At 42.1% G+C, this 13,972-nt stretch overlaps 1 protein-coding gene across 1 annotated transcript in view; it reads left to right on the top strand.

Annotated features, from left to right (window-relative positions):
• POLR1B (polymerase (RNA) I polypeptide B, 128kDa) overlaps positions 1–13,972 on the top strand; it is a 20,657-nt gene that overhangs the window by 74 nt on the left and 6,611 nt on the right. The window contains exons 1-12 of the mRNA XM_010577809.1: positions 1–69; positions 156–323; positions 2,321–2,467; positions 3,462–3,594; positions 4,632–4,768; positions 6,673–6,896; positions 8,679–8,850; positions 10,506–10,677; positions 11,489–11,770; positions 12,374–12,507; positions 12,943–13,113; positions 13,745–13,901. The exon at positions 1–69 is cut by the window's left edge and continues 74 nt beyond it. Of these exons, the coding sequence (XP_010576111.1) occupies positions 2,348–2,467; positions 3,462–3,594; positions 4,632–4,768; positions 6,673–6,896; positions 8,679–8,850; positions 10,506–10,677; positions 11,489–11,770; positions 12,374–12,507; positions 12,943–13,113; positions 13,745–13,901 (1,702 nt within the window). The 5' untranslated portion in view covers positions 1–69; positions 156–323; positions 2,321–2,347. The remainder of the gene's footprint in view (positions 70–155; positions 324–2,320; positions 2,468–3,461; positions 3,595–4,631; positions 4,769–6,672; positions 6,897–8,678; positions 8,851–10,505; positions 10,678–11,488; positions 11,771–12,373; positions 12,508–12,942; positions 13,114–13,744; positions 13,902–13,972) is intronic.

The raw sequence follows: 13,972 nt of genomic DNA on the forward strand, positions 1-13,972 counted from the left end.
GACCTGCCCGGTGCCCACATCGAGTCTTTCAACTACGCCGTCAGCGAGGGGGTCTACCGCGCCGTGCAGGTTTGGGGGGTGAATGCTGGGGGGGGGGGCGCGGGGCCGGGCCCTCCCGGTGGGCTCCCGCCGCCCTTCATCCGGTACCGTTGCAGGATCTGTCCCCGCTGGAGTTCGCGCTGAAGGACAGCCGGGTGTTGCTGGTGGTGGCGGGGGTGTCCATCTCTCCCCCCGCCGTGCCGGTAGGGACGGTCTGTCAGGAGAGGAGAGTGTTCCCCGCCGAGTGCCGCGGCCTCCGCAGCACCTACCGCGGCAGGATCACCGTAAGTGGCCGGTTGCTGACGGGGTGGGGGGGGGGCGGGCCCTCCCCGCCCCCCCCGCGGGTCCTCCCCCCCCCAGCCCCCCCCGTGGGGAGCAGAGGCAGCCTGACTGCTTCACGCGTTTCTGCGTGCTTTAGTTCAAGACCGCTTCCCAATTTCACCTGCTTGGGGTTGGGGAGGTGGGATTTCCAGGAGCTCTGTCCCGCGTGGAGTCTCGGGTATTGGAGAAGTAGGAGCTCGCTGCGCAAGCTTCCCTTCAAACCCAGCTTGAAACAGGCCCCATCTCTGCCACCCTTCTTTTCCACGGGACCCTAGCTGTGTTCTTTACTCTGCTGTCACATTTGCCTTGCGGAAGGAGACCGTGTCATCCCAGAGAGCGTGACAATCCAAATCTTATTTCTGCAGGAATCCAGGTTTCAAAAGCAGCGTTGCTCCCGTATGCAAGTCCAGAGTTACAAATCCCTCTTGTTCACATCACGTGTTGATTGTTTCTCTGAATTGCTCCAAAATTTGCCTGGAGAAGAAGCAACATCCCCAGCAAATATTTTCCTTTGCACCGTGAAAGGATTGCACTGCCATTGCTGTTTTCTATTAAAATTGTGTAATTGCATCTGAGCTGTTCACGTGCATGAGGCACCCGGTGCAAGGGAATGCTTGCTTGCATTTTCAGCTTTTTTTTTTCTCCAAAGCATTGCAACTAACAGTGATAAAAGTGACTGTAAGTGCAGTACCTTACCTGAACATGAAAGTGGGGCAGTTGCAAATTGTTCATGGCTGCTTTCCCAGTGGCTCTTAGATTTTCCTGAGCTAGAGATGCTTTTATTTTTCATACCTGAATTATTTCCCGTCCTTTTTCCAATGTTTGTTTCTTCGATTATTTTTTGAACCCATGTAAATGTTTGGAACAGTTGGAACAAAACGTTTTGCTGTGCCTTGTGTGAGAAGGTATTGCCCTGTGCTAGGACAGGTTGGTTGGTCTCTCCTGCTCCCTGCCCTTGCACAGCAGGAAGCAGCGTGTAATCATTCCCGGTTTTCACCATGCTGCCTTCAACCACACACCCCTCCCTCAGATTATTCCTGCAGTTCTCACTTCACCTAAGTGAGAAATAAGCCCTGATCTGCTGAGCAGCTACTCATAGGGGAGCCACTTTATACCTTTAGCCATAGGTTGAGCTGGAGACCAGAACTGTGCAGAGGTCTCGGTGTAAGGTTGCACCATGGGTTTAGAGGGGCACAGTAATGTTTCCCTTCCCTTCCACAGTAATTCCTAAGACTCAATTTACTCTTTAACCTCTTGCCAGGTGTTGAACCAATGTTTTTGTATTGCAGTGCTGATGTTTCTTTCCTGCATGGCAGCAGCTCTTTTAAAGCCTGTTGTTCTGCATATCAAGTTAGGATTGTTGGCTCCCACAGTGCATTTTATCACCTTGTTTCATACAGTCAAGGGGTACTTCTGGAGACCCACTGCTAGATCTTATTACTATAAATAAAGCATTTTCTTTCACACTTTTCTTTCTTTCTTTTCAGATCACTCATGAACTAGTTAGGTGACGAAGTCTTAGGAAGGGCCTCTGCAGGCTTATATCATGGATGCCCTTTCACTAAGCAGTGTCTGTTTTCTTCTACTTTTTCTTTTAACTATTTGTCAACTTCTGAGGTTTGCTTTCATAACCTGTGGCTGCCTTTTTTATTTAGGCTGCTCTATTGAAGGGCCTGAAAGACAAAGTAGACTGTATCAACTTTGTTCACTCTACTAGCAGCTTCTTTACCTAGTTCTAGACTTGTATGATTGTTCTTCTGTAAACCCATGTTGACTGTTTTCTGTGGTGTAATCTTTATGCATGTATCTACTAGTTCTCCTTTCTATTATCATCATTACCGTTTTACAGTGATAGCATTTGGTTGAACAGAATGTGATTATATTAAATGTACAGTTAATATAGCAGGAAAGATTAAAAGGGCAACTTAATTTGCTCACTGTTTGCGTTGTGTCGTTTTAGGCTGACATCAGCTGGTCAGTGAATGACATGCCACAAGGGACTATTAAACAGCCCCTGGGGTATATTCCAATCATGGTGAAGTCCAAATTGTGCAACCTCTATAATCTTTCTCCACAAGAGCTCATACAGCACCATGAGGAGGAAGAGGTAACGGGGATTTTGTGGGTCAGGAAAATCTGCATTTTACATGAGCACTATCTCAGGCCAGCTTCTCTTTACAGAACTTGAGCGTTTATATTTTATTTCAAGTTTGACTTGTTATTTTCTCTGAATGTACCCTAATTATGGTGGTTCCGTATGGCATCTTGAAAAATTTGCAGTCACAACTGTCTTTGAATACAGGGACCTGTTTGGTGGTGCTACTTACAGTTCCACTATACGACTTCTCAACTGCTAACCGGCAGCTGAGGTTATGTAGCTGTGAGTAGGCCTCTGTGGAGACAAAGATTTGGAGAACAGGCATTGAAAGACACGTTTTCATTCTTGGTTGTCTTCTGGAGCTTTTCCTCATCTCCCCAGTAGCGTGTCAGCTGTGGGGAATTGAATACAGAATTATTTACTGCTGTATTTTTTGCTCACAAAAAGAGTGAGCAAACTATGAAAGAAAATTTACAGTGGCGTACTATTACTGCCCCACTGGTATGCCTCTTGTAGCTTCATTCATAGTATTACTTGCTACTGAAATGTTTTTTTGTCTAATGGCATGCTGTTAGGGGAGCTATAAATTTATCAGTGTTAAGCTTGCATGTGACCAGAAAGCAATTTTCTGCACTGAAGATCCCTCTGGTTTATAAACTCAGAATGAGAACTTCGGAGCATTTATTAAAAAAAATAGTTAATGTCAGCTCTTCAAAGCTGTTTAGTTGACCACACAGGTTTTTGGGTTTTTTTTTCTTTCTTCCTTTAAATTGTGGAACATGCATCCCTTTCCTTGCACTGTATGCTACATTTAGACTTAATAGTCAATGGCAAGGAGAGCAGCCTTTCCAAATGCAGTGCTGAAACATGTGTCTTACTATGTGCTTCATAGTTGAAACATTAAATGTTTGTTAGCATATAATACAGGCGCTTTTATCTTTTACTTAAAATGTTGGGTTATGAATTTCTAAGCACATTAAAATTATTTTTCTTCTTCTGCCAGGAAATGGGAGGCTACTTTATAATTAATGGCTTAGAAAAAGTCATTAGGATGCTGATTATGCCCAGGCGAAATTTCCCTCTTGCAATGACAAGACACAAATGGAAAAACAGAGGCCCTGGTTTCACAGAGTATGGTAAGCTGAACAGTTTCCTGCAGCATCCTGCTAGTAACTACTTTGAGGACAGAGTGACCATCTGTAGCTGACTTTTGGTAGTTTGTTTTGGTGTAGCTCTTGTAAAAAATATAAACGTTATACTACATATAAAAATAAAGGGTCAACACCACCATGAGGATATAAGCCTGAGGCAGGTGCTAGCCTTGTGGGAGCTGTCTGAGCCGCCCATGTTGAGTGAAGCAATTGTATTCTAGGCCTTGGCAGTACGTGTAACCTTTTGTTATGTGGAAGGTGTAATTAAAACCCTACCTTCAGTAGAGGTCAGCGTAAACTGCTGAACTTGTTTAATTTAATTTGTTTATCCATACTTTGAGATGGCAGATTTAATTTACATGAAGCAGATTAACTAGATTCTTGGCTATCCCATACTTTTGTCATGTATACTCAGTAAAATGAGTTTACAATTTAATTAAACCAGAAAAGTTGCAGTTTTAAACTCAGGTGTTACCAGCTGCTGATTTGACTGGACCATGGCGCTTGAGCATCCACTGTAATTCCACATTAGTTAATTTTGAGGCAGTGCCTGTTTAAACAGTCCCATTTGTTTTATTTTTCATTGTCCTGCAGTGGATAGCATGGGACAGGACAGGAAACTGCTGCAGCGGTACCACCCGAACACAGAGATGTGAAAACTTGACCCAGAGTGCAATTAGGAAGAGTATTTGTGTGTTGCTGTATCTTACAGCCTAAGGTTACAGACAGAATAGTTGAGGCTTTGGGCTTTCCTTTTCTTAAAATCTGTACACATCTTCCGAGCCTCTCAGCAAGTGTGTTGGCTGTCCCGAGACATTTGTCCACTAAGAAGTGAATTGAGCTGGTGTATTTATTTGAAATGGGAGACTGATGCTGGAACTAGAGATCTGCCTCATGTTCTCAGCGAGGAAGTACCGGTTTCTCTCATGAATTGTCTCATACCTGCTCGAACATGTCACAGCAATGCAGCCAGTTGGTTTTGTACAGCTCATGTTGGTCTTTGCTTGTGTTAATTTTTGCAGGAGTAGTGATGCACTGTGTTAAGGATGAACACACTGCAATAAATATGAACCTTCACTACTTGGAAAATGGTTGTGTCATGGTGAATTTCATTTTCCAGAAAGAGTTGTTCTTCCTTCCTTTGGGATTTGCTCTGAAGGTAAACAACTAATGCTCGTGCTGAATAAATACAGAAGTTTTGCTAAGCATCTTTATTCAAGTAGTGAGAAGAAGCTAATTCTGTATTAAGTATTTTCAGTCATCCTTCCTATGCTGGCTGAAGAACTATAGTCCAAACAGAGCCTCTGCATGTAATGTAACACTTGGCTGCAGCAGAGGAAGTGTGTGCAGGGTCAAGAGAGAAGGGAAGAGTTATGCAAGGATTTCATGGCTTTTTGCTCATGAATGCTCTGGATGAATAGCTCTTGGAAGGTGTAAGAATTTGCCACCTAATGTGAAAGATCTCAGGAATCTTTTTTAAAACAGAATGACAGCTGAGTGTTCAGTGAGTGAAGAACATTAATCATTAAAGTCCAGTTGTCCCATCTAAAAGTAAATCAGTGAACTGGCTTTTTTAAGGAGAAAAATAAAATGCTGTTTCTGGTTGCAACTGGAAGCAGTGAAGATCTGGAAGGATCTACCTGAGCACGTTTGATGGATGTAAACTGTTCTTTGGACAGCAGGCAAAAGTTTTACTAGACCCAAGGCTTTTTTTAAATTCTCTAAGAGCTTGCTTTCTCTAGTAGCAGAGCCAGAGTACTTCAGCCACATATTTTACCTACAGCAGCTAAGTGTTGGAGCAAATCAGAGGCCTGTGGCACTGCATGATGGAAGCATCATGTAAATCGGCCTCAGTGAATTTGTGTCTTCTTTCAACCTGCTATATTCACATTGTTGTTGCACAATACATTTCACTTCTTCTTCAGTCCTTTTCTTCAACTTTTGTTTCAACAAAAGTAGTTACCAGAAGTAGTGGATTACCTGTTGTTTTAATATGCAAAGAAATTGTACTGACTTTGACTTTCTGGTAGCTCGTGAGATCTCAGGATAAGCATCTCTGTGTTGTCTGAAGTTTGAATTCTTCCATAACTAGTCACTGTGGGTTTGCACACACACCCCTGCATCAGTCAAGCTCAGTTCTGTACTGGTTTCCTGTGGTCCGTCCAGGTCGGCCCCACTGTGACAGACTGCTGCTACTGTGGCCCCACTCCACTTCTCTTCTGGCTGTTAATTGTAGTTTCTTGTGTGTAGCCATCCCAGTGCTCTCCCATGTTGGACAAGAGGCACCATGTGCTGGACAAGAGGCAGCAGGTGCTCTGGCTGCTTCCGAATTGTATATATCGTGATAACCAAGCAGCAGAACTGAGCTTATATTGCCCCCTTTCATAAAGAAATCTGCCTTAGTGTCTGTTTTTATGCAGCCTTCAATTTTTCCTGAACTTTTTGAAGCCTACTTAAATGTGATGAACAAATAGTTTACTTAAAGATGAGGCACATTTGTCAGTAAATATGGAAGTCATTGGTGCACAACATACTTGCTTAACCCTGATGTAAAGAAGTGACTAGGAAACCATTATAACACCAAGAGCTAAGAATGTTGGATTTAAGTATGAGCTTTAGTATATGAAGTGCTGAAACTAAAGTGAATTCCTTCTCATAGCCTTCATCAAAAAGCTAAATTGCCTTTTGGTTTGCATGAGAATAAGTAGCAGCTTGAGCCAATGGTGAATTAAATTCATGTTTCTACGTGAGCTCATTCTGTAAAGATATTAGTAAATCTTACCTAAACAAGAGAAGCCTGTTAATCTAGAGGGTGCAAGTTTGGGTTTTCCCAAGGGTCTCATTGGATTGGGAGTACTTGTGGTCATCATCAGGGTATGAATATCTCCTGCATTACTCTCTAAGCACCTCAACCCCACCGTATTTTTCAGTTTGCATGGTGGAGGGGTATTTTCAGAGGACTGAAAACTTCTATCAGTGGGGTGCCCTAGTTCTTTTGCTGTATTTTATGGACAGATGTTGCTATGACTTCTTTTTCTGATCTGATACGCTTCTGTCTTTCAGGCATTAGTTAATTTCCCAGACTACCAGATTTTTGAAGAGTTGATCAAAGAAAAGGAAGGTGACACCTTTTATGTGAACTGCATTACTGAGATGATGAGAATGGTAGCAGATGCAGGCTGTTTTACACAGCAAAACGTCCTCGAATACCTGGGAAAGAGCTTCAGAGTAAAACTTAACCTTCCTGAGTGGTACAGCAATGAACAGGCTGCAGATTTCATTTTGGAGTATGTATGTATGCATGCAAGAGTGTGTGATTCAGTGTAATTGTATTGCAATTATAGGCAGATCTAAGAGTACTCTGCCATATCACATCACGCTTTGTTATGATTTTCACATGCATTTATAAAATGATAGCCAGTGGCCAGTTTTGGGGGCGACTCCAGGATATTATGATAATCTGTATTTGTGGTGTTCAGAAATATGTATTTTAATGGATTGACACACGTATCCCCAAAATGGTTTCAGGAGAGGGTATCGGTTGTTACTTAGCTGTGATTTTCTGATGTATTTGGTGAAAAACATAAATATTAAAGATTAAGGCAGAGAAGGTTAAAGCTAGGTCTGTGGCTGCTTGAGGCTCTATTTGTTGAACAGAAATACTGCAATTTGTGGCACTTTATCAGTTTCTCACAGTTGTTGGCAACTATGATGAAAATTACATTTATCTTTTAAAATGGTAGAAATTAGATGCTTTAAAACTTTGCTTCTTCCGTGGAATAAGTTAGGAAGGAATGGAAGAGCTGGCTTTGAGACTGTCAGTGTGACAGGCGTTCAACTAAATAATTTCTTTTTCTTTTTTTTTTTTGTAAAGTATGTGTTTGCTCTTTGAGGGTTTTTTTAGCACATGAAAAGGATCATTTGGGATGCCCAAGTCCTTGCGTACTTGTAAATAGGGGGTGGTCGGATGGCTGGAAACACAAAGGCAGCCTGCAGGTGCCTCAGAGGTGCACTTAAAAGTCCGTAGACCAGCTGGAAGCACAGAACTTTGTACTGAGAAATGTGAGAGGATAATTTCAAGCAGGTTGGAATTATTCTGATTTTCTTATTTGTAAATATTCTGGTGGGCAATTTCTTTGGGTTTTCTTTTTTCCCTCTGATATGTTCTGTACACCTTATTTGCCTCAGCTGAGGAGATAGAAGAGGAGGAATAGTGAAAACATTAATTGGGATGTACCCTGTATGTAAGAGTGCTGGAACTGTAACTTATCTGGACAGAACCTGACTTCGGAATTTTGTCTTGCTTTGCAGTGAAGTTGTGAAAGCTTCAGTATAGGGCAATGTAGAGCAGAAGTGAAAAGCTGAAAAAAAAATCCTTGAGTGCTGGTAGAAGATTATTGCACTCTTGTCTTGGAGAGCAAATGATCTCAAGTGTCTTGGGAAGCAGTCAAACAGCTTTAGTGGGAATTCGGTGGGGCTTTCCTTTTTGCTTGTGATAGAGTGTTGTTCAGCCCACCGTTTTCCACGCATGGGTTGATAGTGCAGATTTGGACTTTCTCTGGCAAGTCACTGATAGTGTTAACAGAAGTATTTTGTGGTTTGCTACTAGTTTCCAGCTCAGATTTGGGGTGGGGTGCATGTGTGTGGATATGTGTGTGTCTATGTGATTGGTGTCATAGTTACCGTAAAGTTAACACGCAGACCTCATCTGTTGACTGGTCCTGACTCAAATATCTGTTTACATAAACTGTATACTTAAAAGGACATCTAACATGGGAGTGTGTAAAATCAGTCTTTCACAAGGTTCACCTTCATCTAATCAACCAGGTATATCCTTAACAAAACTAGCCCCTTAAAAAGACAAGTTGTTAATTTTTCGCTCAATCTCTGGGGGGTGTTTATTATTATTTCTTGGAATTTTCCTATAATACTAAGGGCAATTGCAAAAGCTTGTGCCTTGTTAGGCTTTTTAGCCAAAAAAATTGATTTGTGATTATTTAGGGGAAACTTGAAGAACAGCTAGCAAGAAGAGATGGTGTTAGTTGTCTTCCTTCTTTCTCTTCCTCCAGCAAGTGTATCTGCATACACCTGACAAACAGAACTGAAAAGTTTTACCTACTCTGTATGATGACCCGCAAGCTGTACGCTTTTGCCAAAGGGGAGTGCATGGAGGATAATCCAGACAGTCTGATGAATCAAGAAGTGCTTACCCCAGGACAGCTTTTCCTTATGTTCTTAAAGGTAAGGTCTTAAAGGGTTTAAGCCTGTGAATGTAATGGTCATCCAGCCCAGACCCCACACTGACCATGGGGGCAGGAGAAGTGCAGGAGCCAGGCTGAAGAGCGAGGAGCCTGGATATGTTATGAAAGCCGAGAGCACACTTCTGGATGTAGCATAACCAGGCAGTGTAGTCAAGGAAGGCTTGGCTGTCTCAGTGTACGGTACTAAATATGCTGAAGAAAAGCCTGTACAAAACCTGGAATAAAGAGCTTTGTAGCCTTGTAGCAAATGAATGTGCCCCATTCAGTGTGGGAGTCTGAGAACAGAGGAATACCGATCCTTCCGGTGTTTGAAGAGGCGTTTGAAACAGCATATTTCTGTTGTAGCAATTGATATGGGAGTGGTAGAGATCTGTCTTGTTGTGGCGTTGCTGCTGTTTCACATGGAAAATGTGCAAGAAATAACTGCCCCCCGCCCCATCTTCCAAAAGTGATGATTCGTGATGTTGTCATTGCTCTCCTGTCTTTAAATTCCTTTACAGATCAAGCAGTTGATAGCATGCTTCTGAATTACATCACCAGTAATAAATTAACTGTGTAAAAATGCAGTTTCCTAATCTATTCCAATTCAATATGAATTCAGTTTATTTCTAGGAATTCCTCATTTTTAGGATGCTGGGAGGAAAATATTCCTGTTCAGAAGCTTGACTTTTCCATGAAAATCATTGTGCAATAGTAGTTCCCATCCTCAAGTAAAGATATTTCCCCGAGTTATGAGATAACTTTTTTTTTTAACCTTTTTTTTCCATTTTAGCCAAAATTTTCTTTAACATTGCTTTGTTGAAAGACTACTAAAACCTCTCTACTACTTGGGTGGTTTCAGTGAGTTTAGAAATAAAATAAAATGTGAGTTCTGTGAAGCATTTTAGTGCTATATGGAACTGCCACCAGGAACCAGAAGAGGTTGCTTTCCTGCCTGGCCCTGTCAGATCAGCAGGGGAGTGAGTTAACAGCCCCTTTTTTGAATGCAAAGATGCTAAATAGACTAGAGCATACAGTAAACGCAGTGTGGCTGCATACAGTGGATTTTTACTAAGAGTTCAAAGCGTTGTTGGGTATCTTATGTCCTTTTCCCTGTTTTTATGTAGTATCTAAGATCACAGCACTGATAAAATTATGGTTAAAATTAAAATCCAGTCCACTATCTCAGATTGTCTCAGCAACATTTAAATACTGTGTGTCCATGGCCTTGAAGTTTTGGTATCTAAACTTACTTCGTAATGTCGTTTTACTTTGTCACTGTATTTAGCAGGCTAATCAGTGGAGTTATTCTTGTGGTCAGGTTATAGGTACAGTTTCTGCTTTGGGTTTTGTTTGTGCTTTATGAAATTCTGTTACTGTATTTTGTTTGCCAGACTTGCCACTGGTCTGGGTGGAAGTGATTACCAAGGTGCGGATGGGTATTTTCCTTGCAGGTCTGTGTTGGCGTGATACCATCAGCGTTTTGATAAAATGAAGTCCGTGTGGGAAATATGGCTGGAAAATTGTCAGTTCACTAAAAGTTGTCCATCCTGCTGATTTCAGAGGATTTCTGTAGCACATGCAACTGATGCAAAGTTCTAATTTGAGCCTTTATTTTCCTGTTTTAAATTTAAATTTCTCGCTTTTAAACCGTAGGAGAGGCTTGAAAGCTGGTTGCAATCTGTTAAGTTCGTTTTGGAGAAAAGAACAGAAAAGGCAGGTATCAGCATAAATGAAGACAGCTTGGTGAAGGCATTCAGCCTGGCAACAGACCTTACCAAGCCATTTGAATATCTTCTTGCAACTGGTAACCTGCGATCTAAAACTGGTAAGCCTTCAGGCTTAAGAAGCCTTTTATTTTTTCCTGCTAAACAGAATGAGAAGCAACTTAAAACTGACCTCTTAACTGAAAACAATTGCTTGTGTGCAGATGTTGTACACTGTAACTGAATTAATGAAAGTGGTTTGAGGAAGGGGATGGTTGAGGAAAAAGGCAAGATTTCTCCTCAAGCATAGACTTTATGCGTGATATAAAACAGGTTAATTATTAAAGCAAAGCCTCTACCCAGATAAATAGTTGAAACTAAATTTAACATTGTCCAAAACAGCAACCGTGTTTTGATTTGTTTTCCCAAAGGTTATTTCTTCTTAGAACATGTAATGTAAGACAGAGAGGGGGCATTTGTTTATCAGGACTGCCCCATTGGTCATGTGAGCTTAAATGGAGAGAAACTGCTTCACTAATGTATATTTCAGATTTACCTGGTGCTTCCCTGAAGTGTCTAGTGTTATGATGTTGTAATGGAATGCCCACTAGAAAATGAAATGAGATTAGAAGGCCCCAGAATTTCAGTAAAAAGTACCAGCTGCAAATCCCCAAGTCACTTCACTGGACTTTTATGTGTTTCTAAAAGGAGCTGGGTTTTAAGCAATAGCTTGGAATTTAAAGTCTCTAGGCCTCTTACAGTTCACTGACTTGCTTGTGCACAGGCAACAGCACATGTGCCTTCTGTTGTTGGGATCCTGTGTGAGCATCTTTAGGGCTTGTCAGTGAAAAATAAGAAACTGCCTTGTAACATCATACTTTATTTGTTGAAGCTGGATGATGTCCTGACATAAATCTCAATTTTGTTCCCAAGGCCTGGGCATGTTACAGGACAGCGGTCTGTGTGTGGTGGGAGACAAGCTGAATTTCATTCGCTACCTTTCCCACTTCCGCTGCATACATAGAGGGGCAGCATTTTCCCAGATGAGAACTACAACTGTCCGCAAGCTGCTGCCCGAATCCTGGGGGTTCCTGTGCCCTGTGGACACCCCAGATGGAGAACCCTGCGGTCTGATGAACCACATGACAGCTGTGTGTGAAATAGTGACGGAGATGGTGCCTGTGACAGACATTCCACCTTTGTTGTGTTCCCTAGGTATGTTTTATTGGCTTGATCATTTAATGAAGCAGTCTTCCTTTTTACCTTTCTGCTCTGCAAACCCATATCTGGGAAAGGTTCTCCAGATACCATCACTGTACACTGTTAACTTGAGAAGGTGAAATCAAGTTAAACCTGTACTACTGTGCTTCTGCTTAGTGGTAAGTAGCACGTTGCTTATACAGGCATGTCAGCGTTTTGGAGAGTGTGAAGTTCAATGTAAATGTCTCTTAGGTGTGTGCTGTAGAGTGAAGAAGTTCACTTAAGCAAAAGGGATTGCACAGTACAAGCTCTAAGAAATTGGACCAAGCGGTGACTTTCTTATCCTGCTGGTGACTTGAATTAAACTGCAGCTGACTTGTGATTACCACGATAACGGGGATCCTTATTTCAATCAGAAAAAAGGGGGAGAGGAATGGCATTCTTAGTTGTGCATGTTTTAAATTTTCCATTAAGTAATCTACAGCTTTGCGCTGTAGGTCTGAATTTTCTGATGTCTCGGAAAAGTTTTTGGTGTGGATTGAGGCTTCCTGCAGAAACAACTTCTGTGTTTTGTTTGCTTTTTTGACTGTTCCTTCTACCAACCCCCTCTTCTCACAGGTGTCACCCCCATTGATGCGACTCCAAGCAAGCCTTACGCAGAGTGTTACAGAGTTGTGTTGGACGGCTCTGTGGTAGGCTGGGTAGAGCGGGAGCTGGCTCCTGAGATTGCAGAAACCCTCCGCCGTTTCAAGGTTGTCTTGTTTAAAATGTTCCTTAGCTACATATCCTCAATATGCGGTGGTAAAAAAAATAGGCACGTTTGGAACTTTTTTTAAACTTCCATTTATTTATTTTTTTTTAAATCTGACCCAGTAAGTTACCTTTGGCTGTATGTTTGTATTGGAGTGGGCTTTTCTGTTCTTCTTGTTTATATCCATATGTTTGGTCTGTTGGTTTATGAAGTTGTTATTTTTAGAAGTACTTCTTTTCTTGAAAAAGGTAAGATAGACATACTTTGTCCTTTTGGTGGAGATTTTTCTAGAAGTATTTTTAAAATCTTTTCTCCACCATTTTATATTAGTAACTACACCTGTGGTTGGCATTTTCATTGTGTAGCCTGTTGGATGCAGCTTAACTAAACCACTGTTGGTTTGTGTTTCTAAGTTGGCATTTCTTTGCACAAACAGATAACGCAAGAGAAGAGATTTCCTGCACGGGCAGAAGTGGTCCTTATCCCAATGACGGGAAAACCCAGTCTTTATCCTGGGTTGTTCATTTTTACTACCCCTTGCCGGATGGTGCGGCCTGTCAGAAACCTGTTCTATGGAAGGAATGAATGGATTGGTACTCTGGAACAGGTGGGGTTTTCATATTTCCTTTATAAAGCGCTGACTATTGCAGAGGTACCTGGCATCAGAAACAATGTTTTGGACAATATTTGTGAAAGGAGCTGAGGATGGGACACAGGGAGCTTGTGTTGAAGAGCTAGAATAGGTGGCAAAAGGGTTTTCTCACATCCTGCTAATTGGTTTCTGGTAAATGTCTTAGATGGACTGTAGGGATCTTTTTGAGATACTGAACTCTGCTCTCAGTGTTAACTTAGTGAAGCTTCTGAAACAAAGGATTGCTGTCGTGTGTGTACTATCTCATCTTGTGTTACATCATGTTCTCCAAATTGCCCATGGGCAGCCAAGCAGTGGATTGCCGGGGAACTTGCCTATTTGGAACTACTAAAATGGGACACAGCAATGAGCACGTGTTACTGGAGTTTTTTATTTCCAGACTTGCTTTCCTTGCAGTTGGTCTGTGATTCTGATAGGTAGTTTAACAACTGTCTGATGTTTTTCTTGCCTGTTAATACACTAAGGTGCAGACAACAACCACAGCTAAAACTGAAATGGATAAAAAGACATCGGAGGCAGCTTTGTTTTGCTTCCTTCCCTTTAAAAGAAGGAAGCAAATGAGTGTTGTCCGATTTGATGCTTGCAGATCTTCATGAACGTGGCCTCACTGGAGTCTGAGGTGGTGCCTGGAATGACCACTCACCAGGAGCTCTTCCCTCACAGCATTCTGAGCGTGGTGGCCAACCTCATCCCCTTCTCTGACCACAACCAAAGTCCACGGAACATGTACCAGTGCCAGATGGGTAAGTGCTGTAGTACCTAATGCTGCAAGTCCCTGGGCAAAGGGGCGGGGGGGGGGGGGGGGGGCCCTTCT

The sequence above is a fragment of the Haliaeetus leucocephalus genome, unplaced genomic scaffold (genome assembly GCF_000737465.1).
Source record: "Haliaeetus leucocephalus isolate CR32 unplaced genomic scaffold, Haliaeetus_leucocephalus-4.0 Scaffold577, whole genome shotgun sequence".
In the NCBI taxonomy this organism is placed as follows: Eukaryota; Metazoa; Chordata; class Aves; order Accipitriformes; family Accipitridae; genus Haliaeetus; species Haliaeetus leucocephalus.